At 56.6% G+C, this 15,729-nt stretch overlaps 2 protein-coding genes across 4 annotated transcripts in view; one reads left to right on the forward strand and one right to left on the reverse strand.

Annotated features, from left to right (window-relative positions):
* The first annotated feature begins 1,325 nt into the window (after positions 1 to 1,325).
* On the forward strand, positions 1,326 to 7,047 carry Sphk1 (sphingosine kinase 1). Of its 2 annotated transcripts, none has more exons than XM_057776773.1 (6): positions 1,326 to 1,506; positions 3,429 to 3,632; positions 4,481 to 4,633; positions 4,712 to 4,806; positions 4,881 to 4,996; positions 5,208 to 7,047. In XM_057776773.1, exons 2-6 carry the CDS (start codon positions 3,623 to 3,625, stop codon positions 5,983 to 5,985), a joined length of 1,152 nt encoding a protein of 383 aa, XP_057632756.1. In that variant the 5' UTR covers positions 1,326 to 1,506; positions 3,429 to 3,622; the 3' UTR covers positions 5,986 to 7,047. The 2 variants fall into 2 exon arrangements, with proteins under 2 accessions (XP_057632756.1, XP_057632755.1); XM_057776772.1 differs by lacking the exon at positions 1,326 to 1,506 and adding an exon at positions 2,861 to 3,107.
* A 263-nt stretch (positions 7,048 to 7,310) lies between these two features.
* Positions 7,311 to 15,729, reverse strand: part of Ube2o (ubiquitin conjugating enzyme E2 O) — a 42,876-nt gene continuing 34,457 nt past the window's right edge. Inside the window, exons 7-18 of one of the 2 annotated variants that reach the window (XM_057775111.1) lie at positions 15,513 to 15,622; positions 15,295 to 15,370; positions 14,520 to 14,992; positions 14,045 to 14,199; positions 13,758 to 13,870; positions 13,544 to 13,672; positions 12,915 to 13,004; positions 11,542 to 12,238; positions 11,185 to 11,321; positions 9,524 to 9,727; positions 9,381 to 9,438; positions 7,311 to 9,295 (exon numbers count right to left, since the gene is read on the reverse strand). In XM_057775111.1, the coding sequence (XP_057631094.1) occupies positions 8,628 to 9,295; positions 9,381 to 9,438; positions 9,524 to 9,727; positions 11,185 to 11,321; positions 11,542 to 12,238; positions 12,915 to 13,004; positions 13,544 to 13,672; positions 13,758 to 13,870; positions 14,045 to 14,199; positions 14,520 to 14,992; positions 15,295 to 15,370; positions 15,513 to 15,622 (2,910 nt within the window). In that variant the 3' untranslated portion in view covers positions 7,311 to 8,627. Of the gene's footprint in view, positions 9,296 to 9,380; positions 9,439 to 9,523; positions 9,728 to 11,184; positions 11,322 to 11,541; positions 12,239 to 12,914; positions 13,005 to 13,543; positions 13,673 to 13,757; positions 13,871 to 14,044; positions 14,200 to 14,519; positions 14,993 to 15,219; positions 15,371 to 15,512; positions 15,623 to 15,729 lie in introns of both variants that reach the window. The other variant, XM_057775110.1, reaches the window with a different exon arrangement.

A 15,729-nucleotide genomic window follows, 5' to 3' on the forward strand; every position in this document is an offset into this window, starting at 1 on the left:
CAGGGTTTCAGTTCCTTCAAGTTTCACAAACACAAACCAACATCTTTTTATTGTTGTTGTTTTGCTTTTTGAGATGAGTTTCTCTGTAGCTTTGGAGCCTGTCCTGGAACTAGTTCTTGTAGACCAGGCTGGCCTTGAACTCACGGAGATCCGCCTGCCTCTGCCTCCCTAGTGCTGGGATTAGAGGTGTGCGCCACCATCATCCGGCTCACAAACCAACATCTTGTTCATGTCTAGTCCTGGATCCGGGACCAGGGGTGTCTGGAGTTAGCATAAAGTTCTTTAGAAAGGGATGGTGTCTAGAAAGGCTGCCCAGGATGGGGGAGGGTAAGGAGAATAAGAGAGGCAAAGGCCAAAGAGGTGAGGAGGCCAGGGGATGAGGGAGCAGGGAGTACAGAGGAGCCATTGTGCATACTGGAACTGGGGCCAGACTGGAACCCCCCCTCCCTCCGGATCTTCAGGGTCAGGAAGGGAACTGGCCCTGAGGCCCAGGGATAAAGAGCCTTGCAGGCTGAGTCTGCTTCTCTCACCAATTCAAAGTCTTCTGTCAACCTCGCCTCAGCTGGCCTGCAGTCTGAGAGGATCCAGCCTCACGCCCTAAGGAAAAGCGCGACCCTGCTCCAGGTCAGCAGTTAGAGCATGGATTTACACGCAGCCCGGTCTTCCCTTTCCCATGCCTCAGTTTCCCCTCTTCAGTTGCTAACAACTAGCTTTTCAGGCTTGGTAGACAACCTTTCCCCAAAAAATGTGGGGAGAGAGAGACAGAGACAGAGACAGAGAGAGAGAGAGAGAGAGAGAGAGAGAGAGAGAGAGAGAAGGCGCCTGGGCAGCCAGCCCCCTCCAAGCTCGAAATCTCAGGGAGAATAGCTTCCTGAGTTTGCTAGATGCCAAAGCGAACCTGGACCCTACATCTCTGGAGAGGGGTGGGACAGGACAGAAAGAGGAGCGAGCAGCAGTAAGATCTGGCTGAGCCCCCTCCTCCCACCACGGCTCGCTCGCGTCCTCGCAGCGCGTGACCGCGGCACTGCGGCTGCAGAGCCGCCATCCCCTGTCCGCGCTGGATTCCTGGGGTGTGAGGTGGGAAGCCGGAGATGGGGGTGGGTGCAGGACCAGATCTCCGTGGCCACGCGCGGCGGCACTGGGGGTGGATGATGACGCCCGTGCTTCCTCCAACTCCTCTAGTTTTTTGTTTCCGGGAGTTTCTCCACCCGCGAGTGTGTCGCTGAGTCACCTTCTCGGAAGGCTCGGGTCAGGCTGTCCCGGGGCGGTGCAGAGCCAAGGTACATATTGCAGAGACGCGTGCGGAACCGCAGGTTCAGCCTGCGTCCCCTGGCCAGCCGGGGACCCCTAAAATAGTGAGAAACTCGGTTGGGAACTCAGGAGTCCGCTGGGAGAGAAGCCACCTTCAAGGCGTGACCCAGTTCACTGCAACGCCTTGTTATCTGCTTCCCTGCTCCTCCGGAACTCGCACCTTCTGGACTTTAAGAAGGCGATGCAAAGAGAGAGGTGTGTGGGGTCGCGCGGGGGCCGGTGTGGGCGTGCGAGCCCTCCGCATCAGGAGCCGGACCATTGCAACTTCTTCCTCCGCGGGTCTGGTGTCTGTTTTGGTCCTGCCTGGGTAGGTCACCGAGTCGGACTTGGGAGCTTCATTTTCCCAGTCTCCGCCAATAATCTTCCAGAAATTTAACTCGGGTTAGTTATGAACCCCCTTAGGTCATTTGCCGTGAAATATATCACTTACACAACGACCCGTGCGTCCTGTTTATCTCCACCGAAGCGCATACTCCTGGTCGCGTTCGTCTTCACCAGGAACTTGCCCCAGGGGGTGGGGAGCGGTAGGACCACGCCCCCATGCTTGCCCCTCCAATCCCGATGAGAGCCCCCCAGTGCCCCTGTCCACGCTGTTGGGTTTCTCCAGTTGGTGAGGATCGTGGATCCGGATCATCCGCTGCAGGCAGCTGCCCAGGCCTCGACAGTATTCCCTGGGGGAAAGGCTCCAACTTTGGAGGTTGCTGAGGAGGCTCCCTCCTCCGGACTTCGTGCTCCAGCTAGGAGTCCCCAAACCGGTTCAGCTTTCTCCCGGAAGGCATGACAAACTGCTTCGGGTTCGGCGGCTGAGTGGTCCAGCGGCTGCGTCTGGAAGCTAAAAGTAAATCCACCACGGAGGAACAGGGGAGCAAGAGAAGCTTGCGGGTGGCGGGTGACACGACCTGGCTCAGAGTTAGGACAGCAGGAAGGATCTGGGTGTGTAATTCTCTGATCAGGCTGGGGCTAGGCGATGCCAAAGAGGCGCTGCCTCCCTAGCAGCGGTTGAGGTGCAGCCCAGGGTCCTCAGAGAGAGCGCGGAACCACGCGCACTCGAGGCCCACTCGGTTGCTGGGCGCGGGGATCTGGGCTGCGCCCTCGCTTTCGCGCTACTTAAAGCCCTGCGCGGAACTCCACGCCTCGCTGGTTTCCTGAGCTGTTCCTCCAGCTTGTCCTCGACAGGGGTGCACAATCGAGTCCAGGGATCCAGACCCCCACCCCCAACATCTGCACGTGGCCGAGCCGTGGGCGGCGGCGACCGTGTTGCGGGCGGCACTGTGATGATCCCGGGCGGGTGGGGGACCAGGGCGGCGCGCTGCGCTGGTTCCACTCAGGAGAGCCCAAGGCACGCGGGGCGTGGCCAAGCTGGCGCAGAGACTCAGCGCCCTCCCGGCGCCACAGCCAAGTTGAGCGAAAAGTTTGAGACCGGAGGGGAACGATCCCTGGGAATCGGTGATCCCTGAGGAATCAGTTGTTCCTCAGTCGCGAGGCTGAGCCCAGAGGAGCTGCTTTCCGCCACAGGCCGCTAGAGGGACCGACTGGGTAGGGCTGTCCCCCACACCCCCGCCCTCCCGTAGTTGGCGGTGCCTTCGTGGGCCCGCCAGGGAGACCGCCACATTCCTGCGCCTTCAGTGCACACTTGTGCTGGGGCAGGGCAGAAGGCAGCCGTGGGTCCATCCAGCACGGGCTGGCTCCTGCGGGACCTGGGCACTGTTCTCACGAGCGCAGCGCGCACCCCTTTTGGAGACTCGGAGACCCAGCGGCTTCGGAGTTCAGGCGGGGGACGCGGCGACTGGGCCAGAGTGAGCACCTCGCAATGCCAGTTCTGGGAATTTTTGCAACGGGACTCTCCACCAACCCCAAGGGGTGAAGAGCTGGCCTGACGAAGGGAGCCACGGGTCACTGACTCATTCGTCGGGCCGGAATCCAGAGTCCCCTGGAACGGAACGTTCGTGGGGTGGGAGATCCGTTTGGAAAGCTTGATTCTGGACGCATGGGGCTCTGTGATTTCGTAGCATGCACCTCCCTCTGCGAGGTCTAGGAGCTCTGGCTGGGCACCCTGCCCCACATGCATAGAGCCCAGGCAGCGACCCCCACCAACACTGTTTCCTCCTGTCCCTCAGATCTGGCCGCCTCGAGGAATGACGGGGCCGCTCTCACAGCCCAGGGAGGTGGAGAGGGCGAGCCCCACAGCCAGTCGCCAGACACCCTCCTGGGCAACACCGATAAGGAGCTGAATACAGGAGTCGCCGTCACCCCGAGCAGCGCCGGGACAGCGCTGGTGGCCCCTTGTCAACGGGAGCCCCGGGACCTGGCTATGGAACCAGGTTTGTGGGGTACCTGTCTGGGAAAAGCTAAAGGGATGGATCCCTTTGACCAATAAATAAACGATGGACCATAGAAAGCCTAGGGTCGCTCGAGAGAAGCATTTTATTCCACAAGGCCAGAAGTCGTCTGGCCCTAAGCCAAAGAAAGAGGTATCGCGGAGTCCCACTCCGGGACAACCTGTGGGAGGCCGCTTCCTCTTGCAGGGCTGTTACCCAAGTATTGGGCTCCTCCGGTCATGTCACTGTAGCTCTTCCGCCCTCTAGCGGCTAGTTCGGGACATTGCCTTCTCTCTCTCTCTCTCTCTCTCTCTCTCTCTCTCTCTCTCTCTCTCTCTCTCTCTCTCTCTCTCTCTCTCTCTCTTTCTTCCCCTCTTCTTTCTTTCTCCCCCTCTCTTTCTTTCTTTTTCCCCTCCCTCTCCCTCCCTTCTTCCTTTCATCCCTCGTTCTCTCTGGTTTTTCGAGACAGGTTTCTCTATGTAGCACTGGCCATACTGGAACTCACTCTATAGATCAGGATCAGGCTGGCCTTGAACTCAGAGATTCACCTGCCTCTGCCTCCCAAGTACTGCGATTAAAGGTGTACGTCACCACCATGATGTTTTTGTTTAAAAGTTTGATTTTTGTGTATGAGTGTTTTGATAGCATGTGTGTATGTATGTGTGTACGCCCATATGTGTGCTTGGTGCCTTTGAAGGTCAGAAAAGAGCATAGGATTCCCCTGGGACTGAAGTTTGGGCCAATTGTGAATCACCCACCATCCAGGTGCTGGGACTGAACCTGGATCCTCAGCCAGTGCTTCAAATTCCTGAGTCCTCTCTGCAGCCCCGCCTGGTTTGTTTTTTTTATAGCAGGCTGCCCTAGGGAATTGCTCCCGCGGCCCTGCAGAGTGCTGGTGCTGCTGAACCCCCGGAGCGGCAAGGGCAAGGCTCTGCAGCTCTTCCAGAGATTTGTGCAACCCCTCCTGGAGGAGGCCGAAGTATCCTTCAAACTTACACTCACCGGTGAGTACTGTCCCCAGAGGGGGAAGGGAGCATTTTCTGGCAGAAAGCCAGCTCTGATAGCATCAAATCCTCCCCCAGAACGGCAGAACCATGCCAGAGAGCTGGTGTGTGCAGAAGAACTGGGTTACTGGGATGCCCTGGTGGTCATGTCCGGTGATGGTCTCATGCACGAGGTAAGAACTGAGCTGGAGGATGGCGCAGAGGGTTTGGGATAGTTTCCTGGACTGAGGCCACTCTGCTTTCACAGGTGGTGAATGGGCTGATGTCACGGCCTGACTGGGAGACTGCCATCCGGAAGCCCCTGTGTAGCCTCCCCGGAGGGTCCGGCAACGCGCTGGCGGCTTCCTTGAACTACTATGCTGGGTAACAGCTGAGGGTCCAAGCAGGCCACGTCCCCTACCACCAGGTTTTCCAAGTTCCTGTGGGAAGCTCCACTGTCTCTTCTGGAGCCGCAATCTCAGTTTACTGGGTCACTGGGTCCACTAACTCCCCAGGTCCACCGTCTCCCCAAAAGATCTAAAAGGGGATGCATGAGGGCTCCTGCCCTGTTCCACCTGAACTTTTAACCTTGCAGGTACGAGCAGGTAACTAGCGAAGCCCTCCTGACCAACTGCACGCTGTTCTTATGCCGCCGACACCTGTCACCCATGAATCTGTTGTCACTGCACACGGCTTCCGGACTGCAGCTCTATTCTGTGCTCAGCCTGTCCTGGGGCTTCGTTGCTGATGTGGACCTGGAGAGTGAGAAGTACAGGCGCTTGGGGGAGATCCGTTTCACAGTGGGGACCATCTTTCGCCTAGCAACCCTGCGAATCTACCAGGGCCAACTGGCCTACCTTCCTGTAGGAAATGCTGCCTCGGAGATGCCTGCTTCTCCAGTACAGGCGCACAAGGGCCCTGTGGACACATACCTTGTTCCCCTGGAGGAGCCAGTGCCTTCTCACTGGACCGTGGTGCCAGAACAGGATTTCGTGCTGGTGCTGGTACTGCTACATACCCACCTGAGCACCGAGATGTTCGCGGCACCCATGGGCCGTTGTGAGGCTGGCGTTATGCATCTGTTCTATGTGCGTGCGGGGGTGTCAAGGGCCACGCTGCTGCGCCTCTTCCTGGCCATGCAGAAGGGCAAGCATATGGACTATAACTGCCCATATTTGGTGCACGTGCCTGTGGTTGCCTTCCGCCTGGAGCCCAAGAACCAGAGAGGCATGTTTTCCGTGGATGGGGAGTTGATGACATGCGAAGCCGTGCAGGGCCAAGTGCACCCAAACTATTTTTGGATGGTTTGTGGCAGCAGAGATGCCCCATCCAGCTGGGAGCCTCAGCCGAGGCCATCTCCAGAAAAACCATGATTCCCTGGCTCTCCGTGCCTTTGTCTATGCCTACACTGAGATGGGACCCTCTCCTGCATCCATACCCTCATATGGGAGGCTATCTAAAGCTCACATGGAGGTGGTAGGGACCCTGTAGGGAAAGTAGGAAGGTGGGGCTGTAAGAAAGGCTCTGCCCCCTAAACGCTAGACCGCGAATCTGGGCAGGCGCCCTCTGACTGGGCAGTTGCATCTAGAAGGCACTCACCATTGTGCTTGGAGCCCTTCTGAGAATCAAATCCAAATAAAGTGACTTCCAATCTGCTGATCCTGTCCTAGGACTGGGAAGAGAATGGGGTTTTACACTAGCAAGGGCTATGAAATTGTACTGGGGATTGAACCCAGGGACTCTGACCAGCTATGCAAGTACACGATCACTGTTATGTGTCCATGGCGCAGTCATGTTGGTGCTGGGCACATGGACTCCTTAGGGACTGATAATCAGACTCCCTTCAGCTGCGGAGGCCCTCAGAGCCTGGCCAGCTGCCCCACCGCCACATGGTGCCCTCAGATCCAGTTGCCATCCTGAGTGGACTGCGTTAGATGCCTCGGGGAGACTGGCAAACAGGAGGCAGATCCTGTTGAATGTGGGTGATCACCTGGGCCTGCGTACTAGGCACTGCCAAAGAGATGGTATCTCCTCCTAGCCATTTCTATACAATTCTGCCCTAATTTCAACTGGTCTTGGGAGTGCTGGGATGGGAGGGGAGTGGGGACATCCCATCCACGTGGCTCCAGGGAAACCATTACCTGTGCTGGGTGGACTTTCTAGTGACTGCTTTGGAGTCCCCTCTGCTCCTGCGACTAAACCCTCACCCATGATCCGCAACTGAGCCCAGAAAGCTCACTGGCTTCCCAGTGGACCCGAACTTTGTTGTCAGGACCTGGAGACTTGCTAATCTCTCTCCAGTCAAGAGATCCTGACAACACATTTCAAACTGAAAAATAACAGGCAGTAGTTAGACCCACGACATCGTCTCGGCCCACTGTCTTTTAACAGGAATAGGGGAAGCAGCAGGAAAGCGGCAGATGCCACCTCCCCCAAACTGGGGCAACCATTCCAGCTTGCAGCCCGGAACAGTGACACCTGCCCATCACTAGATTCTGTGACGTCAGTTCCCCCAGAATCTGGAACTCAGCACACTGGTGTCCACTACCCAGTGTGGAGCTGACTGCCATCAGGACACTCAACTGTCCACCCCAGAGACCCCATGACTGGAGAAGGACCCACTGCCAGGCTCCCTTGAGGAAAGGGCATGGAAGAGTGGTCTCTGGCAGAGAAAGCAACAGAGCCTCGATGAACGGCAGAGTCAGGTTTAATGGTGTCGCCTTGTCTTGTTAGTGAGCCAGCCCCCCAAAAAAGGCAAGTAAAAAAAAGTTTAATCACACAGCACTTTATACAGATATTATAAGCAGCGGGCATTCACATCTCCACATGAACGATGCCCTGGGATGCACAGCCCCACCCGGCACTCATCATGTCCGCGAGGTACCAACGGGTTCCTGCTGAGTGTTCCAGTTTCTGGCTCTGTCCTTCCCAAGGCTCTGATGCCCGGCGGTCCTGGCACAGCACAGGCACGGAGCCCACTTAAGGCTGACAAGACGCATCATGCTTTGGCTTTTTTTTTTGTCTGTTTTACTTTTTATTTGTCTTTTTTCTAGTAAGAGTTAGTATCTTTGCTTCTGAGATTATTTTCCCAACCTTAAATATTACATACATACAGCAGAAATAACAGCTGCAGTCTGCTCACCAGCACCCTCTGTCTGGAGCTTCACATTACCAAAAGCTTAGAAACTTGTAAACCTCTGGGCCTGTAGGGGTGGGGGGAGCTCCTGCCGCCATCCAGCCTCCCTCCAACTGTGCCTGCAGAGTCTATAAGCAAGGCTGACAGGAGCCGCTGGGTGGGGGAGAGGCCCTTGTTGCTGGCCTGGTTTGTGCGGATGCCCTGTGGTCTCAGCATGGAGCAGATGTCAGTACTGCCCACACAAGGCACCTACAGCCGTTTCCTTCCCAGCAGCACCCTGTCCTTGACTCCGTATTTGTATGTGAGGGCTACCACCTCTCTTGGGTGTTACTCTGAACCTTAGCTCAGTCCCAACCTCTCTTAGAGAGGAAGTTCAACAGGCCTAAGGGCTGTAACGCACTGACAGGCCAAAGCCAGTCACAGCTCCAAGAGATGGAGGTATGGGGGGCTAGAGGACCCAGTGTGGCAGCAGGACCTGGGGTGTGGGGAGGCTACAGTCAAGCTGAAGAGGAAAGGGACCGGGAGCATTGCAGGAGCAGCCACACGTCATGCAAGGCACGTCCACCCTCCTGCCATCTGTAGGTTCCTCAACACCCCACCTCTGACCTGAGAAGGGACAGCTAGGGAACAAGTGCCAGGACATTCGGCTGGAGCAACCAGAGGACCGGCCAATGGAGGTCCCAGTGCCCCAGGGACCTGCCTTTGAACGTGGCTGAGGGACACTTCTTGCACTTCATCAAACTTGCCGCAGGGAGGAGGGAAGTGAAGGCTCCAACTGGGGACAGAAGGGGCAGGGAGAGGGGCAAGTTCTCAGGAAGGGAGGGAGCAGGCAGCGGCTGGCCTCTCCCACCATGACACTCCTTTTTCAAGGCCTGGGAGCTACTTGTCCTCTGTGCTCTCGGGCATGCCTGCCTCGAGGAGGGCAGCGCGGAACTGTGTCAGGACCCCCCGGATGCTCTTGATGAAGCCCTTGGAAAGCGGGAAGAGGGGGAAGCCGATGTCAGGGTAGCCACTCTTCTCAGGCAGGAAGCTGCGGTAGCTCTTCCTCCTCCTCTTTGGTCTAACGCTTGGCGGTGCTGATGCATCAGGGGCTGTCTCAGTCTGCCCTGTGTGGTCCCTGCTGGCTGAAGCCAGGCCCTGGACACCACTCTCTGAGTCTGAGCCCTGGGAGGCGTCCCCAGGGGCCATCCCTACATCCTCAGGCTCTTCGCGGCCAGAGTCTGAGAGTTCAGCTGCAGCCTGAGGCTCCAGAGAGCTGCGGTCTTTAGGGACCCCATTGGGCAGTGCCTGGGCCCTCTCCAGCATGGCGTGGGTTTCCAGCCAGGACTCTATGCGGTTCACCAGACGCCAGCCACCCACACTGAAATGCTGTCGAATCTCCTGCTCAAAGACCTCAGGAGGCCTTCGGACCAACTGGGTCATGGACTGCACCACGCGGATCAAGGCCATCTCATTGTAGCAGCGACTGTTCTCATAGCCTTCCTGCAGGCCCCGATCACTGTCAAAGCCAGCTTCGTTATAGTACGGTTCGTTTACCAGGATCAGACCTGCAGGAAAGAGTCCAGTTAGTGGGCAAACACACGAGGGCAGGTTGGGGAACAACCCGTCGGTGTGCCTGCCAGCCCGTCATACCTTGAATAGAGATGAGCACCTGGAGAAGACTGGATTTGCTTGTCCACCTCTCTGTCCCCTGAAACACAAGTGGAACCTTCAGGTCTGTCCCAGGTGGACATCAGCCCCACTGTGCCACCATCTCCACTGGGGCCCATCCTCACCTTTCCAATCCAGGTCCCCAGGAGGCTGACGCACACCTTCCCATTGTCATACAGGTTGGGGTTCAGGCGGCCACTGCACTGGGAGAGGTAGCAAAAGTGGGGGGGCACCGCTGGGTAGATGTTGGGAAGTTGAATGTCAAATAGGTAGAGGCCGTCTTCGTAAGGAGTCCGAGTGGGGCCCTTGATCAGGGCTGAGAAGAGGTCCTGGAAGGAACAGACAAGGGCTGGCTTCTGGAGTCTGGCCTCGCTTCCTCCCAGAGCACTGTGCGGACAGAGCAGGGAGGAAGCGGAACTCCAGAGTCACAGCCATGGAGACAGCTAACCCAAATGTCTGCTTTCACTTCTGGGGCAGAGGTGTAGTCACACAGCTGGAAGGAGGTGCTGGGGGTCCGAGCTCAATGGCAAGGACTGGCAGAGGCCAGAACAACTGTGACATCAGGATACAGGCGCTGGCTTCTGTATGCACGTGAATGAGGTCGCTCCTGCCAGGGCACCAGAGTAGAGCAGAGAGTAGCTGGGAAAATGGAGAGAAAGAAGGACCCTTTCTTCCACGGGGTTTTGAGGTACCCTGAGGAGATGTCTTGAAGACAAGGGGAAAAAAGCATAAACAAAACAAAAAGTAGTCAGGCAGTGGTGGCGCACGCCTTTAATCCCAGCACTTGGGAGGCAGAGGCAGGCGGATCTCTGTGAGTTCGAGGCCAGTCTGGTCTGTAAGAGCTAGTTCCAGGACAGGCTCCAAAGCTACAGAGAAACCCTGTCTCGAAAACCAAAACCAGGGGCTGGAGAGATGGCTCAGAGGTTAAGAGCACTGACTGCTCTTCCAGAGGACCTGAGTTCAATTCCCAGCAACCACATGGTGGCTCACAACCATCTGTAATGAGATCTGGCGCCCTCTTCTGGCATGCAGGCATACATGGAGGCCTACTGTTGTATACATAATAAATAAAGAAAATCTTTAAAAAAAAAAAAAAAAGAAAACCAAAACCAAACCAAACAAAAACTCGGTGCTCTTACGTTCCCTCGGCAGAGCTGCACCAGCTAAAATCCTCAAAGAACTCTCTCCCAGGTAAAATAGGTGTCCCTGGGACGTTCAGGTAGGGATGGGTGCCAGCTTCCACTTGCAATCCCAGCACTTGAGAGGAGGAGTCAGGAGCACCGTGAGCTCCTAGCATCAGTCTACAGGGCAGCTGGGATGACCAACCACAAAAGGAACCATTTGCACACCGAGGGCTGCGCTGTGACAGACAAGTTCCCTGGAAGGAGCCGAGAGTAAAGGCCTCTGGTTTGGGGGATCAGGGAAGATACACGAAAGCTCCTCCTAGGTTTTAGGGTTCAAAGCTACTTATGTTTGTTTTGTTTTTCAAGACAAGGTTTCTGTGTAGTCCTGGAACTTGCTTTATAGACCAGGCTGGTCTGTACTCAAAAGATCCATCTGCCTCTGCCACCCGACTGGTTAAAGGTATGTGCCAATATCACTTGGTTACATTTTTAGAGGAAGGACCAGGTGGCCTCTCAAATGTGCCCATGTGGCTGCAGGACTCCATTCTGGGACCTCGGGTGACTGAGCCACCACCCCTGGAAACATGGCAAGGTCATGATGCTACACCTTAGTGCCCAATGGTACCTGTCTGGCCTCCCCAAGTTCCCAGCAGCCCACTTGCCATTCTGTCCTCGAATGTCTTGACCATGATGCCATCGGGCAGTGAGGTGGCCAGCAGAGCCATCTCCTTTCGCACTGTGCTGAAGAACTTCTTGGCTTCTGGAGGCTGGAACTCAATCTTCTTGAAAGAGTGATTTGCTGCAAGGAGAGACAACAGTCAGGCCCTGACCTGAAGCCCATCAGCTCCAGACAAACCCACACTGCCCTGGAGTATGTCTTGGACAGCTGCTGCTTGGGAGACTCTGGATGGTGAGGGAACCCAGGTGCTATCCCTTAGGGCAGGGGTAGGGCCTCCGGGTGCAGAAATAGGAAAACTGGGAAGGATGAGGAAGGACAACAGCCATTCACATGGACTCACAGGGTGCAAACTCCAGCACAGAAAACACTTCGCCCTTGGCACTGGTAAAGGTGACACCAGGTTTGCCACCACACTGTTGACAGAGCACAGGAGTCTCACTGGGCCACTCGGCCTTCACTGGTGACTGTGCCTCTGTTTTATCTTCCTTGCGTTCTGTGTCGGGCACCGCCTCCATCTTCTCCTCCTCAGCGATGGCCACGTTGTCTAGGGTCTTCTTGAGGTTCTCCTGTAGCTTCTTGATGTCGTCCAGAAACTTCTTCTCCCGGGTCGGCTTCTCTGGCTCCACCGTGGGTGAGGTGGGGGACCCTGTGAGAAGCTGCTCCACGGTCATGTTCTTGAGACTCTCCAGGATCTTGATGGCTTCTTTCAGCTCCCGGAAACTCTTGGGAGGCCCATCCTTGCCAGCTTTCTCCATCAGCCCTGCCACGGGGGCAGCCATGGCCACGGCTCCCTGGATGGCAGCTGTGGCTGCCTCTTCACTGATCACCACCCCCTTGTCCTCCTCAGGGGCTGCCGGCTGCTCTGTGGGGAGGATGGCGAGGTCTTCTATCTTGGGGTGCTCGTCATCTACCAGCCCATTGTCCGTCTCCCAGCTGTCGCTGTCGTCTTCCCACTCATCCGAAGATGCCCCACTGGTGCTGCCTTCTACCGAATCGTAGTCAGACTCCTCGATCTCGGACTCGATGTTGTATAAGTGCTGGGGCAGAAGACAACCATTCAGACACAACTCCGGTCCCTCCCCCTCTCTGTTCTCAACTTTGTATCTGAAGCCCTGTCCATGCTACAAGATTCCAGTTCTCTGCCCTTTGCCCACCTTCCAGCCCAAGCTTTACACACAGTCCAGTTAATGCATGTGCCACCGTCTCTCAGGCTCTGTGCAGTGAGGGGCACAAGGGGAAGCCTCAGCAAAGCCAGCCCACCTCCAGGACTCAAGAGCTAGTGGGTTGCCTGACTGGCAGGTGAAGCAGGTGCGCTAGAGTTGGTCACACTGTGCCCTGCTCTCTCCCTTAGAATGGCTGCCAAGGTAAGGGACAAGCCATTCTCTGCCTCCCTTGGCCCAACCCTCTTGTGCGCACCAGGAAAGGAGAGTTGGCCTATGGGGTCAGCTAAATATGGGCGAGGGAAAGGGGACCAGCTCGGGACAACTGGACTGAGGCCAGCTTTTTCTTGCCCTTCTGTATCTGTCAACAGTTCTCCTAGAAACAGTGGCAGGAAAGACCCCACATGGCTCAACACAGTGTGGAGACTCTAGAGCAATCTAGAAGTTTGGGAACCTCACACCTCTGGGATCCAATCCTTGGAGCTAATGTGCGAGGACTAGAGAGCCACCTTCAGGGGCAGCGAGCACCCAGGGAGGCTCTCGCTAGTCTTACCTGGGGCAGGATGATGGTTTTTGAGTTGTCAGCCCACACCACTTCCACCTTGCTACTGACGTCTACTCGGGCCACTTGGCCCACTGATGGCTGAAGGGCAAAGGGGACAGTCAACTGAGTGGTAAGCTGTGAAGCCTCAGGTTCCCCATCCATGGCACCCACTCTCTGGCCGGGCGGCAGGTACCAAGTGGCCTTTCCGAGACTACACCAGGTCTCTCCCCCAGGCACTGCTCTTACCTCCCTGGCTTGGCACTCACTCTTCCCAGCATGGGTATCCTGACTTCAGGGTTTGTTTCTGCCCCTCTGTCTAGAATCTGTCTTGCCCTCTCCCAATATCCCTCCCCCTCTCTGCTCAAGGTCTGTCTCAAGTCCCATTTCCAAACCTGCGTAGACTTTGCTGCAGTTGACTGTGCTACTCACAGCTGCAACAGAGTGTAACCCCTCTAGGGAACGACTGGCAGGGTCTAAGAGGCCCGAGTCCAGCAGATGCCTGGGCTGCCTGTCTCTAATGCAGGCCATGCTGGCCATCCTGAGACACTGAGCTGTAAGACTTCCTGAAGCCAGCTGGTGGCAGCGTCAGGAAGCACAGGCACTGCCCAGCACATGAACCTGGAGGAGGGCACACCTACCTCATCCTCCTTGTGCGGAGCCCCGTCCTCAGTGTTACCAATGCGGATGACAATGTCAGTTGTGCGGAAGCGAAAGTCAGGGTGGTCAGCAATGTCATAGACACTCACATCCTCCTCTTCTCCAATGAGCTGTAGCATAAACCAAGCTGGCATGAGCCAGGGCCTCACCCCTTTCCCTGGAGCCCCCCGAAAAGAAGCAGGTCAGCAAGCTCACCTCCACGTCATCCCCAGTAGGCCGCAGCTTGAACCATTTCACCATGCAGGTACGGCCAACATGGTCCCCGGATTGCACCACACCGTAGACAGCAGGGTCTGGGCAGCTCTGGACTAGGAAAACCAGAAGGGACGTGACTACCTGAGAAGCCCTGGGGGGCCTGCCCGCAACCACACAGGCTTCCCCTGGCCTGCTAAAGAGACCTTCAAAAAGTACTCCTCGAGCCCAAGTCCCATCTCCACTGACCCCTGACCATGTCCACTGACCACCCTGAGGCTCAGCAATACCTCGCTTGTCCACCACGAAGTCTCCAGGGCAGAATTCATTGTTGTCCAGGTGGTGCACCGGGAAGAGGTCGTTGGAGCGGATGTTGCACTCCACAGAGCCATCCTGCCACATCACATCAGCTGAGGTCATCGTGGTCACAACCTCCACGGCCACCCTGCCAATACAGGCCCATGAGCCAGGCACTACAGATGTGCTTCTTGGAGAGAGGAGCTGACCTTCCATGACTTCCAGGCCTACCTGAGTCTCAAGTGGGCAGGGTGAGAGTGTCCAGTGTGTCTAAAGCTTACCTGTGCCCCAAGCATGACACATTCTCTGGGGAACTCAGGCAAATGTGGTTCCAGGAAGCCACTACACTACACTTCAGCAGTCTACCAAGGCCTACCCTAGGCACCAGCCCTGGGGATGGGAGACCCATGAGCTCCTCTTTCCCGGGCCCTGGCTGGGCACTGCAGGGGACGAACACTTGGAATTTACCTGTCTCCAGGCTTGAAGTCCCGGGTAATCTTATTCTTCTTCCTCTTGTGTTTCCGCTTCAGGTTTTTGATGGACAAGGGGATACTCTTCTTACGACTGGCGCCACTGCCACTCTGGGAGGAGGTAGTGGAGCTGGCGGAGGAGGTCACTGAGCTGGTGTCATCCGTATCGTCAGCAGCCTCGTCGTCTGCATCCTGCTCTGCGGAGTGCAGTCCATCGTCTCCACCCTCTTTCAACAGGAAGGGGGGTAGCGGCTCGCTCGGCTCCTGAGGCTCTTCTCCCCCCTCGTCCTGCATCTCCACTGGGCTGCTGGATCCATCAGGTTGCTCCTCAGGGCTAGGAGACCCCACTTCGCTCTTTGTTCTGGCTTCCCCTTTCTTGTCTGGGTCCTCCATGGAGTGGTCCCTAGGACACTGGGTATCTGGGGGGCAGGACATGATCCTCACGACCTGCTTCTTCAACAGGCGCTTCACCTACAAGAGCAGAGCCAAGGCGAGAGGGTTGTGGAGTAAGGCAGGCAGGGGCCCACCCTGGCCCCAGGTATTTCTGTCTTGGGGGATAGAGCTATAAACACCTAAGTGGCCAGCAAGGGTCCTCATGGCTGTCCCAAGGCCTAGAGCCCAGACCCACCTTGCTGGCTGTGGAAATGGCTCACGGCCAGTTCCATGAGTGCCCACACCCACCCGCCTCAAGGACATACCTTCTTGGCCATAGAGCCCTCCCCCTGGGCGCAGTTTTTTTCTGGACATTCCCAGGCAATCTTGGCCGGCTCTACCTTGGCTGGGAAGACATATAGACAGCGTTCCCCAAGCTGCCGCTGAGCATGGTCAAAGCATCCGAGACGCTTCACCCTAAAGAGAAAAAAATGGGGAGCTTGGATGGACTTCTGAGAGGTCGGGGGGGCGGGGAGGCTTGGCCCTCTCATGCATTTATGGCCCCACCAAGACATGCCCGGGTGAGTTCCTGGGATTTGGGGGGTAGGGGCATGCTTACCTGCCTAGGTTTTCCTGAGTGATGACAGAAGGTGGGGGGCTAACGCTGTCCGTGCCCCCAGGGCAGAAACTCTTGGTGATCCATGTGACCTTCAACTCCACAACCTGAACCTGGGGCAGTTGAGTGGGACGGGGTGTAGTCAGGGGTGGATTTTCAAGGCCCGCAGCACCACATTCACAAATACTGTGGCCACCCACGCATTAGGAGTCATGATCCC

This window comes from Chionomys nivalis, chromosome 7 (genome assembly GCF_950005125.1).
Source record: "Chionomys nivalis chromosome 7, mChiNiv1.1, whole genome shotgun sequence".
NCBI classification, from domain to species: Eukaryota; Metazoa; Chordata; class Mammalia; order Rodentia; family Cricetidae; genus Chionomys; species Chionomys nivalis.

Coding starts and splice junctions, on each gene's coding strand:
- Sphk1 (XM_057776773.1), top strand. Junction 4,634..4,711: donor CTTCAAACTTACACTCACCG/GTGAGTACTGTC, acceptor ATCCTCCCCCAG/AACGGCAGAACCATGCCAGA. Junction 4,807..4,880: donor GTGATGGTCTCATGCACGAG/GTAAGAACTGAG, acceptor CTGCTTTCACAG/GTGGTGAATGGGCTGATGTC.